The 18,769-nt window shown below is 38.1% G+C and overlaps 1 protein-coding gene across 1 annotated transcript in view; it reads right to left on the bottom strand.

The window, feature by feature from the left end:
• Positions 1-18,769, bottom strand: part of DNAH7 (dynein axonemal heavy chain 7) — a 334,263-nt gene that overhangs the window by 19,130 nt on the left and 296,364 nt on the right. Inside the window, exons 58-60 of the mRNA XM_058300437.1 lie at positions 16,724-16,885; positions 2,955-3,140; positions 997-1,134 (exon numbers count right to left, since the gene is read on the bottom strand). Of these exons, the coding sequence (XP_058156420.1) occupies positions 997-1,134; positions 2,955-3,140; positions 16,724-16,885 (486 nt within the window). The remainder of the gene's footprint in view (positions 1-996; positions 1,135-2,954; positions 3,141-16,723; positions 16,886-18,769) is intronic.

The raw sequence follows: 18,769 nt of genomic DNA, 5'->3' as shown, positions 1-18,769 counted from the left end.
AACTGTGTTAGAATGCTATAAATACCAGTAAGTGTTAACTATTATCATTACCACCCTGAGATTCCATAAGGAAACCAACAGTTGCATAATTTTCTTTACAGATTATTCATCCTCAATTTATTAAAATTTTATTCAAAAACTGTGGGGAATCTTGCCATTTGGACTAATTTGCTCCCCCCCACCACTGATGACATTTTTTTAAAAAACCAAACAACCAAGCACATCTTCTAAAGAGAGAACAACACAAGAGAAGATTTCTTAAGAGACACACAAGATTAACAAATGTTTTTCCTTCGTATGTACTAACTTGTGCCTATGGCATGCTGAATTCTGGTGTCTTAGGAGTCACTCTTGAACATGCCCAACCATTTAGTGCTCTAGAGAGCAGAGATGTTTTGTCAAGAGTCAATCACTTATTTCCTAAACCTTATTCATTTTGTGTTTACTATTGTAATTGTATACTTTAAATATTATATAATCTGATAAAACTATTTTTGTGAAAGAGATTAGCTGTTTCTTTGTAAACTAGGCTAAATGTTCTGAAATATTTGACAAAGATGAGTCATTTTAGAAAGTGGCTATTGAATTAGGTAAGAAAGTGGAAAATAAAAGATGTCAAATTTTAGATGGATTCTGTCACCAAACTGCTTCCCAGAGATCTTTGAAATTCTTCTTCCACTTTAGAGAAACTAAAAAGGGACATGATATATAATATATTCAGGCTCGTTATGCAAAAAGGGCAAAACGGATCTCCTAGAAGCTGAATGGTGATCAAAGAAAACATCTTTGTTCCAAATCAAAAGATTGATGGGGGAAAATATATTAATGTGCTTTGTTAAAACCCACATTAAAGACATGCATTTTTTTTTTTCTTCTTAAAAAACGATTCTCTATTTTAACAGAGTTGTATAAGACAGCTTCTGCTGGGCTGGCACATACTGCTTGGAGAGCATCCTTTATAGGCCTCAGAAGCCAGTTCCTGTGCAGATCACACACCTGCGTGAGAAGAATGTTATCGAATAGCAGTTGAGTTTCTGACTGATCCTTGGTGATATCCGCATTGGCATTCATCCCAAAGATTTCCGGTGCCGGTGTCAGCGGCAGAGTCTTTGTGTATTCGATGTAGCTTTTGTGCTGTAAGGATGAATAACGAGAAGTCAGGAGGTTAGAAATCAATTGTACTGTAGAACCTTCTCACTGAAGAGAGGTAATTTTCAATACTCCAGTTATTGAGTGGATGAGCCTGTGAGACTGAACACTGAATGCTTTCATTTTCTTTCAGCCTATGCCAAAGCCTTTTTTTTTTCCTTCAAAGGACACATTTACAGAGGGAAAGAAAATGTACCATTCAATGTGAATGGGTTTTAAAATGTAGGGAAAGAAATCCTGGTAACCTCATTTAGAGATTTCTTCAAGATAAATCTTCAGTATTGGTTATTAATCGTAATGAATGTACCATAGTAATTTAAGATATTAATAATAGGGGATGCTGGGTGTGTGGTATGTGGGAATTCTTTGTGCTATCTTTGCAACTTTTCTGTAAATATGAAAATATTTTTAAATAAAAACTTCCTTGAAACACAAAAATTAAAGTCAATAGATGGATACAGGAATGGATTCATGGATTTCTGTGTAATAAAAGAAGTATACTAAAATATTACTGGTAAAATCTAAAAAAAAAAAAAAGATAAATCTTCCTGTGTTGCATTTTGTTGATAACTTTTCTTAATTTACTTTCACAATCAAAATGAAAATTTCTCAATATAAAGTTCAATTTTATTCTGAAAAAACCCACCCAATTTAGAAAAGTTAAACTATCTCAAATGTTATTATCCTGAGATAACTGCCATTAACATTATATATCTTTTAAAGCATATGTACACACATTCTATTTTATTTACAAGGAATTCTATCAAAATTCTTTACCTTTCTTGATGCTCAGATAATCACTTATCCATATACATATTTTATTTGTTAGTTGGGTTTGGACACTGATGATTTTATGATACGGGTCATAGTACCTATATCACTCTCTGTCTTGTTTTTTTCTCACTTGACAATTCATCATTTGGAGATATCATTGCACAACACTTCCCATATTGACATGCTCCTGCCAGTCAGTGACTCAAGGTATGGTACTGAATTTTCCCTTCAAGCTAATGCTATTGGTATCTGCCTTCAGCTAACATTTATCCTAGAGAGTGGAGGGGCTAGGGTTGTGGGTATGGTATTTGTCTTTTACTACATGTGCCCACGTATTTAACTTTCCACATGGGTCCTTTTCGTTTCTGAGAATAAAATGAAAACTAATCTGAATGTCCTGGCAGTCCCTAGAAATCTGTGGTATGATCGTCTGAAGGCAGATACCACATCTTCTACTTGATAAGACTGAAAGAGTAACAAAAGGGAAACTTGGCCTTGTGTCACAGTTAATTCTGTGACTTTCAACCACTTTTTAGCTGCAGGTCTTAAGCTAGTCACTTTAATAAGCCTGCTTTCTCATTTGTAAAAGGGATAAAATAATAATACCAATGTTAATTTGATGCTTTAGTGAGATAATTATGTGTAACTGTTTTGTAAATTATTAAGCATGATATAAATATTAACTCATACTGTTAATAATATTTTGTAACCTCTTTTGTATATTTTCATCTCAAATGGAGACGATGTCTTTTACCCAAAGAAGTGACATCACGATAATATATTTTTAGGTTACTTTGGAAGTGATTCTTGGGTGAGGATGTTTCTGGTACTCCTTACATTTTAGCAAAGAGGACATCACTAACTCCATTTGTGTATGGGGTGTGCTATGTCCCTATGTGACAGAAGAAAATGCAGATAACACAAGCATTAGCAAAAAGCAAGGCTCTGGGAAAATGGGTATACTTCCTATTTTCACTACCATTGGAATTTCATATTTTACTGCTTGTAGTTTTCCTAAAGGGCATACTTACATCACCAGAAGGAGGGACAAAATAGATGCCACTAGAGTCGAATTTATAGTCTGAATTTTCAACTAATTCTGTATTGAAGAATTTGTTTAGAATGCTGCGCAGTGTGCGTCGATCCCAGTCGTCGGTCACCCTGCCTCCATAATTGCATTCACCGGTCATGTATCGCAGAGCATCATAAGGCAGTTCCTAAAATTGAGAGCTCAAGTCACTCAACCAGTTTGGAGCACTTTATACAGAATTGTACTTGTTTGCTCACATTATTAAACGTGTGTATTGGGAAAAAAAATAGTGAGTGTTGTTCGAACCTAAAAGTGAAGCATCATGCAGGAAGCTTTGTTAACCAGCAATGTCTTACGGTTAGCACTTTTCATATTTCAGGAGGAATGATGAGAACTGGAGCAGTGGGCACACTGGGAAATGTTTTGTAATAAATAAGAACAGATAAGGTGCTTCCAGGGAGTATTGGGGTCCTCCCCGGGAAGGCTGGCCACTTTCTCAAGGTTTGACACATAAGCCTTGGAATGAACTGCCCAGGGAAGTGTTGTGTTCCTTCTTGAGGAGGCTGGCCACTTCCTCGGGGATTGACACAGTGCTCACAAGTTGGCATCTATGGTATCAAGTTCATTGGTTATGAATTCAATAAAAGGGACAGTCCCTGGTCCAGCCAGTTGAAGTCCCACTCTGGTAGAGGGTGCTCTGCACAGGAATTGCTTTCAATCAAGACTCTGGTATTGGCTGCTGATTCAGCGCTTCCCAGCCGTGAGCTAGATGTTGGTAAGTTTGTATGTAAAGCTGTTCTATTTTTCTGTCATTGTGTGACTCTGATGAATATTGATTTAATCTTCTGATTGACCATGTTATTCTTGTTTCTTACTCTTTTTGTCAGTATAGACTTATTAAACTAGATGTGTACATGTGTGTATGTGTGTGTATATATTCATATTGCATCCAATTGGGACTCTGGCCAGATGTGGGCCAGGTAAATTGGTGTGTCCCCCCGGTTTGGCGAGCTTATACCTTTATGTACGTATATTGTAAGGGATTGCGATATGGCAGTTGGACCCCTGTTTATATATAATCCTTTGCTTATTTCATGTTCTTTCAATTATTAACAAAGGCTCACTAACTAGATATATGTATATATATTTATACTGCATCCAATTGGGACTCTGGCTGGAGATGGGCCAAGTATGTCGGTGTGTCCCCGGACTGGTGAGCTTGTAAATGTATATATGCATCTCACGAGGGATTGGGATATAGCAGTTGGACCCCCGTTTATAGAAAATCTTTCACTTACTTTGTATTCTTTCAATTAACAAAGGTTCAATAACTAACTAACTAACTATATATATATATATATTTATATTGCATCCAATTGAGACTCAGGCCAGATGTGGGCCAAGTAAACTGGTGTGTCCCCCAGTTGGGTGAGCTTATATCTATATATATGTATATTGTAAAGGATTATAATGCAGCAGTAGGATCCATGTTTGTAGACAATCCTTTCCTTATTTTATATTCTCCCAATTATTAACAGAAGTTTAATATATATGTGTATTGCTTTCTTATGCTTGAGTTAATTGAGTTATGTCAAACTATATACATGTATATATAGCAAAGCATTAGCAAAGCATTTTATCTAGCAGAACAACATCTTACAAAAAGTTTGCATTGACACAACTTCCCTTTGTATACTTCCTTGCTAAATATTGATTTTCCCACAGTTTTTTACTCCTTTTGTGACTTTTCATTCCCATTCAGTCATTGCTGAGATGAGAACTCCTCTATTATCTGGTTAACTCATTTACCATTCAACCAACATTTATTGAGCACCTACTATGTGCCAGACGCTGCTTAGGTCCTGGAGTTACACAAACGGTTAGACCACAATCCTCACCCTTGAGAGCCGTGCAGTGCTGAGTGACACTCAAAACAAATCCAATATAATTCACAGATAATCACCTTTTTAATTTCCTTCTCACCTTTTTATATCCATACAATTGGAACCACACTGTACATACAATTTTGCATTCTAATTTTTCACCATATCTCATGAGTTATTTTTTTTTACCATTTCATGAAATATTCTTTAAAAATACTATTTGAAAAATTGTCTTCTAATGTTGAACACTTCGGTTGTTTCTAATCTTGTACTATATTTAATTTTATTTCATTAAACATATACTTCTTAAAATTTTTAGTATTTCTTTAGTCTGGATTCCTCAAAAGGAAATTACTACGTCAAAGAGTAGGAGCTTACAAAATGCAGTTGATAAATATGTCCAAATTGTTTCTCCAAAAGGCTTCAGCAATCATAGCAATCAGTTTTAAAATCTTTGCTAATTTGATAGGCCAAAGATAATTAACATTGCTTTAAATTGCATCTTCAAGAATACTAGTAAGGTTGATAATTTTTTCTTAGTATAAGGTTCATTTGTAGTTCTTCTGTGAACTAGCCTTTTTCCCATTTCTATTAAAGCATTAATAGTTTTTCTTTATACATATATATATATATATAAACCATTTTTAAAAACTGGCCTTCATTTATTAAATTTTTGGAAATAATTTTTCCATTTTGCCTTTTTTTGGTATATGCATTTAAAAATGATTTATATAGCAATATGATTGATTTTTAACATTAAAATTTCCTTTATCCTTTTTTTTTAAAGATTTGTTTCTCTCCCCTCTCCTCTCCCCCTCCCCCTTCCCCTTCCCCCCTCCCCCTCCCCCTCCCCCCATGTGGTAGATGGACGCCCTAACCACTGGGCCAAGTCCGCTTCCCTCCTTTATCCTAAGCATAAATATTAACACCATGTAGCAGTATATAAGAATTCTATTTCTCACCATTTTTAGCAACATGGAGCAACATTCAGAAAAAACTGACAAACAATAAAATTAATTTCCCTTCTTTATTCTTGATTTTGACATTTAAAATGTTTGTCAATTTGTATGTCTTATTTTGTAAATTATTCTGTTCTTTACGTGTTTTCCTATTTGAGTGTTTATCCTTATTTTCTTATTACTAAAAGCTCTTTTATTTTAAAAAAAGATTTATTTATTTATTTTACTGCCTTCTTCTCCTCCCACCCTGCTGTTTTTGCTGTCTATGTTGTCTTTTCTTCTTATTTTCTCTCCTCTAGAATTCACCAGGATTCAATCCTGGAGATCTCTGAGGGGAAGAGAGGTTCCCTGTCAATTGCACGATCTCAGTTGCTGGTTTTTTGCTGTGCTTCACCTTGATCGCTCCCCTTGTCTCTCTTTTGATGCGTCATCATCTTGCTGCATTATTCAGTTGCGTGCAGCACTGGCTTTCTACGTGGGCACTCAGCTTGCCATGCAGGCACTTGGCTCACCACATGGTCACTGGCTTGTGGAGTAGGCACACTTTCTTTTCTTTTATTTTTTTTTAAGATTTATTTTTATTTATTTCTCTCCCCTTCCCCACGCGCCTCCCCCCGCCCCCCCCAGTTGTCTGCTCTCTGTGTCCATCTGCTGTGTGTTCTTCTGTGTCCACTTATATTCTTGTCAGCGGCACCGGGAATCTGTGTCTCCTTTTATTGGATCACCTTGCTGCGTCAGCTCTCCATGTGTGCGGCACCACTCCTGGGCAGGCTGCATGTTTTTCATGCTGGGTGGCTCTCCTTATGGGGCACACTCCTTGCGTGTGGGGCTCCTCTACGTGGTGCAGCACTCTTTGCATGCATCAGCACTGTGCATGGGCTAGCTCACCACTCAGGTCAGGAGGCCCTGGGTTTGAACCCTCAACCTCCCTTGTAGTAGGAGGATGCTCTATCCATTGTGCCAAATCCACTTCCTGGCATACTTTCTCTTTTTCTTTTTCTTTTTCACCAGGAGGCCCCAGGGATTGAACCCGGGTCCTCTTGTACTCTAGGCAGAAACTCTACCATTTGAGCCACATCTGCTTCCCTAAAAGCTCTTTATAAAGATGTTGAATCAGTTGTCTTTTATTTCTATGATGTTTAATGGTTTTTATAGCAATGCTTTACTATAGTTTCTACAAAAATCTAGCAATCTTTTACTTTAGGATTTTTTCATCATTTTTGTGCTCTATATACCTCCTTTTCCAGGTATCTGTTAAAATTTGAAGTGTATATGCCCTACATTCCAGTGATCCTACTTTGAAAAATCTCTTCAGTAGATATAAAAGTAGTAGAGAAAAGTAGATAGTGAGTGGAGAGGGAAAATTCATTGAATTTAGGAGTTGGAACTTTTTGAGGTTTGTTTTTTAGAACTGTGTCAGTGGCCAAGACCTTGTGGAGAAGCAGGCAAAATCAGGAAGGAGAACAACAGAATGTTTATGTTCTTCCAACTATGAACATGCAATTGGTTTGATCAGTACATGCACTGCTTTGCTGACAGGGTCCCCACATCATACAAACGAACTATAAGAAAACTCACGTGCCAATTAAAAAAGTAGTAATTGGAGTTGAGCAATACGTGGACCAGTTGTCCCTGAAAGGGTTTTGTGATGCAGACAAATGAAGGGGGAAAACTGTATTTATGTATAAACAGGTTAAATTTGGCCAAAATATTCCTGAGAGCTCATGGGTAAAATGCTACCTGCTCTTTCTCTCAGCAGCTTGGTCACAACCAGGGCCACTCAAAATGGGGAGTGCTTTTTTCCCAGTGACTCAAGTAAATTGGCTGGCGTAACAGAAATTGTAGCAGCTCACAGCTTGGATTGCTTCCCTGCTCCATTGTGATAGGAGGGCTGGGACCAAGGGAGGGAAGAGGGTGTAAACAGAAACTAAACTAGAAGTCAACTACCAGTATGTCGGTTTATATACAAAGTTGTTCATTTCAACATTGTTTTATTTGCAACAAAATGCAAATAAAATCCTAATTGTTAACACAGGGGAAATGTTGGTAAGCAGCCATTAAAACTGAGATCTATATCAATTTTGAAACATCCACAACATATGTAGGAATGGAAAAGAAAGCTAAAGCTGAATATGCATGCTATAATTTTGCCTTTGAGAGAAAAAATTGTATGTACATTGTGTATATGTATGTGTGTAACTGTATATGCCTTAAGAAAACATCTGGACAGATATGCTCCCAGCTGTGAAATTGGTTGCCTTGGGGGTGAAGTGGGGGTGAGAGTGGGGTATGGGTCTTTCACATACATAAATACACACAAACAGAACTACAAAAGCAATAACAAAGCAATTGCCCTTCTGCCAAGTTGATAATATATATCCCACCTGTATATTCTTCCTTTATGGGCTAATTTTTCTTATTTAGCATTTATTTTTAATCCAATTGCTATTATATAGTATGAAATAAGAATCTAGCTATTTTTTCTTACTAGCAAATAACTAATTATTCTAACATTATATATTAAATACTTCTTCCACTTCCTATTTATTTTAAATGCTATGATTATTATACCAAATTTACATATAGTATAATAGATTGAAGATATCTCCCTATATCGTGATTTTTTCATTCACCTGAGACTTAATGAGTTGTCAACTACATAGACTATTTTAGGCACTGGGACACAAGAGTAAACAAAATAAAGTCACCATATAGTCTACTGGCTCATAATTAGGCAAACTGTGTCCTCTGTTGTGGAAAAAAAACATTGGCAGTTCCTAGTAGCCTATGTGCATTACCAGCTCTGTTAAGGTTGCCAGAGTAAGTTGAGAGCTGGGAACCCATGTTCCTGGATTCTTTGGCAGAGTATTTTATGAAAGGATGACAGACCATGGAAGACAAATGCTCTCCCAGCTGTTCATCCACAAGGATAAGGATTCCCACCACAATGCTGGACAGTGCCTGCTGGAAAAAATGACACATATGAACTTGGCTTTTGAATTTAAGTTGGTTATTCAAGAAAGAATTCTGAAAGAGACCAGGATTTAGCATAGGAAAGGACACTCCAAATAGGAGGGAAATGTACACAAAAGCCCAGAGATGTGAAAGAACACAATGCATTGCAAGAACAGCAAGTAGACAGTAGTAGTACAGTATAGGGCATGGGATAGAGGGAGGAAATGGGGAGTGACGGAAGGTTGGATATGGTTGGAAGGGATAAGGAATAACTGTGCACCGAAGACTCCCAGGTTTCTAGTTGAGTGATGAGTGGATGGTGGTTCTAGAACTTTGATGCAAGAAGACAATGGGAAATGGGGAAGAACAATATTTAGTAATTCCTTATGGAAACAGGATTCCATAAGATTATCATGCCTTCTTCTGCTTGTTTTCCAAATTTGTCCCTACTCCTTGAATTATTACTATTTTTTAAAGTTTTATTTTATTTATTTCTCCCCTTCCCCCACTCCCCCCATTGTCTGCTCTCTGTGTCTGTTCACTGTGTATTCTTCTGTGTCTGCTTGTATTCTCATTAGCCGACTCCAAGAACCAATCATGGGACCTTCCAGAGCGGGAGAGGCAATTATTTGTTTTCACCACCTCAACTCCGTTCTGCTATGTCTCCTTATTTTCTCTCCTCTGTGCCTCTTGTTGTATCATCTTGCTGCGCCAGATCTCCATGTCGGCCGGCATTCCTGCGCAGGGTGGTTTTCCCACGCTGGGCGGCGTTCCCACGCAGGGCAGCACACCACATGGGCCACCTTGCCCTCACCAGGAGGTCCTGGGCATTGAACCCTGGACCTCCTATATGGTAGATGGGAGCCCAATTGGTTGAACCTCATTCATTTCCCTACTATTTCTTTACAAAGCATATTATTGTAGATTAGCTCCGTGAATTTCTAGCACCTGACCAAAAATCAGGGCTCAAGGATGTTTTTCAGCCCTGACAGTACAGCAAAGAGCACTTTTGTGAGGATCTTTGCTCTTCAACTTTCTATTAGTATTTGATTCCTCTCTCTGATGCCTGAAGTCTATGGATAGATTTATTTATTTATTTATTTATTTATTTATTTATTTCTCTCCCCTTCCCCACCCACCCCGGTTGTCTGTTCTCTGTGTCTATTTGCTGCATCTTCTTTGTCCGCTTCTCTTGTTGTCAGCGGCACAGAATCTGTGTTTCTTTTTGTTGTGTCATCTTGTCGTGTCAGTTCTCCGTGTGGGCGGCACCATTCCTGGGCAGGCTGCACTTTCTTTCACGCTGGGTGGCTCTCCTTCCGGGGTGCACTCCTTGCGCATAGGGCTCCCCTATGCGGGGGACACCCCTGCGTGGCACGGCACTCCTTGGCGCGCATCAGCACTGCGCATGAGCCAGCTCCACACAGGTCAAGGAGGCCCTGGGTTTGAACCACGGACCTCCCATGTGGTAGACGGACGCCCTAACCACTGGGCCAAGTCCACTGCCTATGGACAGATTTATAACCTTCAAGGGCTTGCTTTACCTGGACAAAGACTCTTAAAATCCTTCAGTCTTACTTTTTCCAGTATAAATTAGAATCAGAGCCTATAGCTTTGCTTCTATGGTCATAGAGGATCCACTAGACCTATTAGGAGCCAGAAGCATGTTCTGATATAAGTTAGGAGGTTCTGTTTTTTTATTTCTGTTGCAACCATAAAGCTAATCTTATTTCCAAGTGAAGGTTAGTGCACTCCTCTTTCTTTTGATTTTATCATTCTATTCGTTCTCTTGATGGCAACAACTATTGGTCTAACTTTTATGTGTGTGTGTGTGTGTGTGTGTGTACATGTGTGTGGTAGTTTAATTCTGATTGTTTTCTTTATCAAGACTTTGGATCATTCTGTTTTAAGAAGAAAAATGTTGACTGTTGAAGGATTGAAATAGATTTAATATCAAAGGGAACTGTGAATTCACATTCCACAAAGAATCCCTTTTTAACATATTATGAATTAAATGTAACTCTTGAGTAGCAGTTTTATCAAGTTTGCTATATAATTACTACCTCAGAGGAATAGAAAGCACTGCTGAATTTAATAGACGACACCAGTTTAGCCAGTCCTGTATCATTTAAAGATCTTGATGAAAGTGATATGGCTCATATTTGTACTGCATCATTATTTATCATTGTGCATTTAATACATTTTAATATCATAATTTTTTTTTGCTACTAATGGACTATAAGAAACACAGAAGGTCAGATCTAAATTAGCCATTTGTAGCAGTTTGATATGGTTATGAATTCCAAAAATAGATATTGGATTATGCTTGTAATCTGATCTGTACCTGGGCATGATTGAGTTATGATTAGGTCATAACCAAAGGGTGGAGGCTCACAGATAAAAGGCATGGCAAAGAACAGAGATGAGGGTTGCTGATGTTAGATTTGATGTTGGAGTTTGATGCTGAAGACTTTAGCTGGAGCCCCGGGAAGTCAGCACGCAGAGGAAAGAGAAGTCAGCCTTTGAAAGAAAGGAACCTTAAACCCAGAGAAAAGCAAGCCCCACGAATGTAGGAACCCAGGAAGCCTGAATCCTTGCAGATGTCTGCAGCCATCTTGCTCTAAATAGACTTCGGTGAGACAAGCAACTTATGCTTTATGAACTTTAATGCACCACTTTTCCCCAACAAATAGAGTATTATTTCTGCAAAATCCTAGAAGTTATAGTTCAGCATTTAAAAATATTTAAAACTCTTTTGAAATTACTGTTGGAAATCCAATGAATGTTTAATTTAATTTCTGTAGCAGGTGGACTACTCTCGACATTCCTGTCTTACTCAGCTTGTTCTTTTTTTTTCCTACTGGCTGCACAGTCTTCATTTTCCATATCTTCTGTACTTTCCTGCCATTGATCTTTGGTGCTCAACTCTCTCTTTTTAATGCCACGAGGCCTTCCTTAAAAATCTCATCTGTTTCCAAGCTTCTGCTCACACTTTTACAATTCACAAATTCTGTTTCTTGCTCGCTCTCTCTTGGGCTTTAAATCCATATGCCAAGAGCCTATAAAGCATTTTCATGTGGACATCCAGATGTATAAAATGTAAGAGACTGAAGTAGTCCCATTCTCCCTCCCTGCCATTCCACTTCCTACCTGTCATACACCTATTAATTTCTCATCCTATTGCATGTCTGGATCAATGGATGGTACCACCAACCACCGGACCAGAAAACAAATGTCATCTGAGACTCTTCCCTCTTCCTTTACATTTAATATCTTAGATTCTTTTCCTCCATTTTTATTGCTTCTCTACCGTGTTCCCCCTCCTAACTCAAACACTTAAGCTTAAATTCTTATCATCTCTTCCCTGCTATTGTGATGGTTTCCTAAAATTGGCCTCTCATCTAAGACTCTCTAATCTACCCCCTACTCTGTTGCTAGAATGATATCTCTTAAATGCAAATCTTCTCCTGCAAGCACACCAATAACAAAAGATTAACTCCCATTATCAGTTAGCATGCACATGAGGTCATTCCAAAATGCTTATGGTTAATTGAAACTTTACATTAATATGCACCTTTTCTTTCTTAACCTCTTTGTTGTCTCTTCACAGAATCTACCTGAAAACCTTCAATTTATTGCTTAAATCCTAACCCATGTACCTCCTCTGAGGAGCCTTCCTTTATCACATCAAACAGAGCCACTTACCTCCTTATTGGAGTTTAACACCTCTATATAACTAGAATGACCAAATACCCTATTTTTTAAAGATTTATTTATTTTGTATTTATTTCTCTCCCTCCCCCCACCCCAAGTTGTCTGTGTCGATTTGCTGCATGTTCTTTTGTGTCCACCTCTATTCTTGTGAGTGGCATGGGAATCTGTGTCTCTTTTTGTTGCAAGTCTGCTTCCCCCAAATACCCTATTGTCCAAACATTTTTTGAGAGTGAAAGTGGGTATGGGGCGGCGGACTTGGCCCAGTGGTTAGGGCGTCCGTCTACCACATGGGAGGTCCGCAGTTCAAACCCGGGGCCTCCTTGACCCATGTGGAGCTGGCCCATGTGCAGTGCTGATGCGCGCAAGGAGTGCCATGCCACGCAGGGGTGTCCCTCGCGTAGGGGAGCCCCATGCACAAGGATTGCGCCCTGTAAGGAGAGCTGCCCAGTGGAAAAGAAAGTGCAGCCTGCCCAGGAATGGTGCCACACACATGGAGAGCTGACGCAACAAGATGACGCAACAACAAGAAACACAGATTCCTATGCTGCTGACAACAACAGAAGCAGACAAAGAAGACGCGCAAATAGACACAGAGAAAAGACAATCAGGGTGGGGGGGTAGGGGAGAAAGGGAGGAAAGAAAGAAAGAAAGAAAAGAAAGAAAGAAAGAAAGAAAGAAAGAAAGAAAGAAAGAAAGAAAGAAAGAAAGAAAGAAAGAAAGAAAGAAAGAAAGAAAGAAAGAAAGAAAGAAAGAAAGAAAGAAAGAAAGAAAGAAAGAAAGAAAGAGGGTATGAATGACAGTATTATAAAATGTTAAAATAGTACAAATTGAGAAATCTATTTTGGTATATTTTTAGATCTATAAAATAGTTTTATTCAATTAAAACATTTTCAAAATAAAAATATTTCTTAAAATAATTAAGACATTAAAGCAACAAATGCTGTTAATAATGAATATCTTTTAAAAAGTATAAGCAGAATTTTTCTTAGTATATAGTCACAAATTTTAGTTAGCTTCTCAGCCATGTCTGACTCAAGTGACATGCCTCTGACATTTTCGTGAGGAGTGTACTTTTCAATATGGTTTCATTATTTTTAATTTTTAAAAGAATATTGTCTATAATCTTCACAAAGCTGCATTTTATTGTTATTAAATTTTAAATTCTTCACACAACTGACTCTTCACTATAGACTATAATGTATATTATTTTTCAAAATAGGCCTATTTACATTTTTGAAGTTATTGTTTCCAAAGGGTTTACTGTAATATAAAAAATGTCACCCAATGATAAAATAAATAATAGTTGTAGATCTACATCATACAATAAGTAACATGACTGTAGCAACAGCTTTCAGACTGCTCTGTGACTGAGGTAGGACGGCTCAAACTCAATTTCCCATACATAGTTCATATATGCTAAACCTATAAATTCCTCCATTTTCCACTGACTCCACCTATTGGTGGCCAGAATTTTGTGCATCTTGAAGGTCATGGGACCAGGTCATGGCACAAGTTGACACCCCACCAAGTGGTCATGATAAGCAGCATGGTGAAACACTCCTTCCATCACGACCTGAAATGGGTGGCTTTAATACCTGTGTCCCAGTGTGCTTGGTTTTAGTGAGCACCCCACATGATGTCCTTGAATGGTAAGTGTCAGTTTGTGATCCAATCGGAAAAAAGAGACTGGTTGTCATTGGTCATCTTTCAGATTTAACCATGTAGCCAAACTAGAACTGTGTGTAATCCTGAAGCTGGAAGTACCAACCAGTGGTCTACAAACCTATTTTAAAACTTCAAAGGCCAGCAAACTAAGAGGTATAATCACCTTACATATAACTCTTATTTGGTTGATTTCTGTCTTCCCCCCTGAACATGGAACACCTTAAAGGCAGGGACCCATTGATTCTTCTTCCTTATATGCCCAAACTATAGCAATCGCTAATAAAAGGCTGTGAATTGAACTGTAAGTATAAATAAACCAAAAGATAGTAAAACCTGTTTTTTATGATAAAAATATATTTTCTTTTTTTTTTTTTAAAGCAATAATAATGGGAGCAGATGTTGCTCAAGTGATTGAGTGCCTGCTTCCCATATATAAGGTCCTGGGTTGCCTCAGAACATTAGATAGAATGAAATTGTTTAAAATACAGTAAAATAATTAGAATATTTCAGTTCTGTATAGTTACCCAGTCAGAGTCACCTAAGTCATTTCACCTAGTTCTAGAAAATTCCAGAAGTCAATGATTATGGTAGTGAAGTGACAATTTATATTTTCTATCATGTTACAAATCTGATTTTCTTTATATATTTGATTGAGGAGGGGGTGTAATATAGTATTTTCATTTACGCCACAGAAACATGTTCCATGACATCTTTGGGACGGAAGCTGTGGAAGAACTGAAGCAGTAGAAGTAAAGACTCAGAATTTGCCTTCAAGTTGCTTACAATCTAATGGGTAACCAAAGAAGCAGACAGCTAATATGAGAAAGATTATCATCAAGATACATCCAGTGAGTGCAGAGTAAGGGTTTCCAAGAGATACTGGGGACAGGATAGAGGAGAGAGGTCAGGGACGTCTTCTAAGGGGATGGACTTCTGAGTTCACAAGGATTTAATATAAAAAGATATTTAAGTTTTCAGGAAAAGGGGAAAAGGAGAGGGAGAGAGGGAAAGAGGGAGAAAGGGGAGAGGAAGGATAGTGTGGTATGGAACCAGTGTGCCTGCAGGGTGGGGTATGCTGGGGGTGGGGTGGGTGATGGCACTAGAGAAGGAACAAGGGGGCTGGTGATGAAGGATCATGTTTTGCTCGGAACTTGAAGTTCATCCTAAAATGATGGAATCCATTTTCATAGCTTTTTTTCCCTGATCATAAAACATTAGGTCCTCAGTTTAAAAATAAAAAGCAAAGTATTCATAATACTATCCCTTAGACAGAGGCACTGTTATAATTTATTTTGTTGTGTTATGGTCTTTTACATGGATATACATATGAATATAAATATCTACCTAATTTGAGGTCCTGCTGCATATGCACCTTGGCAGCCTTTTTTCCTCACTTACATTATATTATTGGCAATTTCCCATGGCATGAGAAATTCTTTATAAACATCATTCTTGATGGCTGCATTGATATTCAATTATTCAGATGTCTATGATTAACTTGATTATTCCCCAATTGTTGGAAATTCAGATTATCAGTGTGAACAACTTTAGAATTCATTACACATTGCCAAATAACTATGTCACAGAGTATGAGAATGCCACTTTCATCACATTTATGTCAATACTGGATATAATGATTTTAAATATTATTATTTAATCTGTTAATCTTACAGGTAAATGTACTTCATTTTGATTTTAAGATTAAGTAGGAGTAGGATATGATTAGATTTGCATTAAGAAAGAGAACTCTGGCAGCAGAGTAGAGGTTATATTAATAGATAAGAGAGGTTAACCTGGTAGCTTTCATGCAATTTAACATTTTAAAACTACTCTATTAAATAAGACAAAGGAGAGCAATCTTGGAAAGAATGCACTGTTTCATAGAGCAAAAACAAATAAAGTGTGTGTGGATATGTTTGTATCAGGACTACAGAGGATGAAATATGGTTTATATGACAACCTGGGGCTGTCTGGCTGCTTCCCACAATCCATACTGCAGGTTAGCACCATTGGTTTAGACGTTTGGTTGGTTTGTTTTATCTCCTGACAAATGGCCGGAACTCTGGAACAACAGTACAATGCTACTTCTCTAAAAATAAAGTCATGCGGGGGGTGGGGGGTATATGGGGACCTCATATATGTTTTAATGTAATATTAAAAAAATAAAGACAAAAAATAAAAATTTTTTTAAAAAATGAAGTCATGCTGTAGAAAAGAAGGAAATTAGTCTATTCATTTCTTTATTTTTTTCTTTCCATTTTGGAGTCTGGTTGATTTGAGATTTTCCAAAGTCCTTTAAATAAGTACAGTATGATGACTTTTCATCTCTCCATTAGTGTTTATATATTTTTAAAAAACTAAAAAATAAAACCAATAAAGTATAGCTTGCTAATAGACAACTCACATGCTAATGATTCTTTATAGCAGTTACAATAGCCTATTATAATAAAGTACTACTTAATAAGCTGTTGGGAACTATCCTGCCTATTCATTTTATAAGAATAAAATTAATCTGAAATCCCTGCTTACTATACAAACAACTTGCAGTGTGATAAAGAGCAAAACAGGCGATGTCCTCGCTGTGATTTTTACCATACCTCATACTGGTTCAGGAACATGTGGAGTTGTTGTACACTGATTCTTAGATCAGTCTCGTTGAACTCATAAGGAATATTCCACCCCAGGGGTCCAAATTTCCGTCTCTCTTGTACTAATGCATGAAAGAAACAGAGGCCATAGAGTAATTTCTTGAATTCCTCCTGTGATGAAAAGAAATGGTGTCACATGATTATTTTCCCCCTAACATTGCATTATACTTGCCATATTTCAAAATGAAAGTAATTATTTTTGCTTTTAAATAGTGTCGGGATATATTTGTCCTAAGCATAACTAAAACAGAGTTCAGAGTATTTCTACAGGCTATTCAAGCTAAAATGTGCCCGTTTGTATACATTACATGTTTAGTTGGCCCACACAGCTACAGGGTACAGCGAGCTCGTCCAAGTTAATGGTGTGTTGTAGAATTTTGGAGATGCCAACTTCAGTACCATGATGAAAGAAGTATGCATTCTAATGTGTGGTACCAGACCACCACGGAGAAGTTTCAAAGGAGATTGTTCAATCTAATTAAACAGCTCTAAAACCCATAAAGATATAACAGGGTCAAAATAGAGTTTGAGGAGGATTTGGGAAGAGATTTCCTTGTAGAGAGTAGGTGTTATACTGTGAGCCCCCTTCCCCCCCTTTAAGGGAGAAGGGTGTGTGTGTTGGCAGGGGGGAGTGGGAGTCTGTCCGCTAAGCCTGTTAGTGAGAAGGAATTAATGGGGCCACTTCAAGACTTGATGCACGTTCCCTGTAGCAAGGGCACTGTGTGGAAACGCACAAAACTCACACTTGAAAGTGCTGAGGAGTCTGTGAGGGGCAGAATGGAGGACTGTGAGAGGGAAGTCACCACATGCCCACAGTGGAGGTCAAGGGGGTTGAGTCCCAAGGGGCAAATGGAGAATTTGGGCTAGGACTGTCAGAGAGGGGTCATTTTAAAAGTTTTCCAGTCAAGGGGACTCTTGCCAGGGAGTGAGGAAACCCACCAGTAAGAGCCTGCATGGAGCAGATGCTGAAAACCAGAAGCTGAGCGGGCCCAGAGGCAGCAAGCTGAAGGCGAGGCACTGCAAAGGGATACCCTCCCAGTCAGACACTCCGTGGGGAACCCCGAAAGAATTCAAGAGAAAAAGATAGAGAGAAAGATAGAAAGATAGAAAGGGAAAGGGAAGGGGAAGGGAGGGAAGGCGGAGGGACGGAGGGGAGAAAGGAAGGGGGAGAGAGAAAAAAAAAGTTGACTTTGAACCCCTTCCAAGGCCAAGGAGCTCCAAGCAATACCATCAGAAGAAGAACCGTCTGGCACCCTCCCCCTGCTCCATGCCCACATTCCAAACTTTATTAGTATCGACAGATATCAAGTGTAGAAGGAGTTAAATAAAGAAAGGTGCCAACTCCATCCCTGTGGCCTGAAGCCCACCAAATGCAGGCCCTAGGTGAAGTACTAGAGAGTTGAAGACATTTAATATTTGTGACTACAGCTAGATAGATCTTTTTTGTCTAGAAGGAAAGTAAGGGTTGAGTAAAATTTTGCAAAGAGGCTCTGTCAAGCCCATCATATACAGAAATGCCCTGACCAACTAACAGGGAATAACCAGTTCTCTCTGGGCCTAATAAATGCAACAACGAGTCAGAAGGTAGCTCTTAGGAACTTAGGATAAGGTTTGACTTAGTTTAAGTACAGGTTTTGCTTTGTGTGAGTTTTTTCCTTTTTTTAGTACAATGACTTGTTTAATGAAAATACTTCTTTATTTTCAATGTTTCTTTTTGATGTGACTTAAAACATATTCAGACATTAAAAGAGTAAGCTTTTTCATGGCAAAAAAAAAAACCCACTAGGTTCATAACCCCTCTTAAAAAGAAACTCTTCCATTTTTAATTATGGTAAAACACTATGAAACAATTTTAGGTCACAGACATTCACACACAGAATTCTAATCATGAAAGCAGTGGGTGGTTTCCCGCTTGCCTGGTGACGCTAAAAAAGGCTCTTATGAGTCTCATCCATCAAGGAGGAAAATCATTTTGGCTCTCATTATAGTTATATG

This window comes from Dasypus novemcinctus, chromosome 7, assembly GCF_030445035.2.
Source record: "Dasypus novemcinctus isolate mDasNov1 chromosome 7, mDasNov1.1.hap2, whole genome shotgun sequence".
In the NCBI taxonomy this organism is placed as follows: Eukaryota; Metazoa; Chordata; class Mammalia; order Cingulata; family Dasypodidae; genus Dasypus; species Dasypus novemcinctus.
The sequence above is the reverse complement of the archived record's forward strand: the minus strand, read 5'-3'. Positions and strand labels throughout refer to the sequence as shown.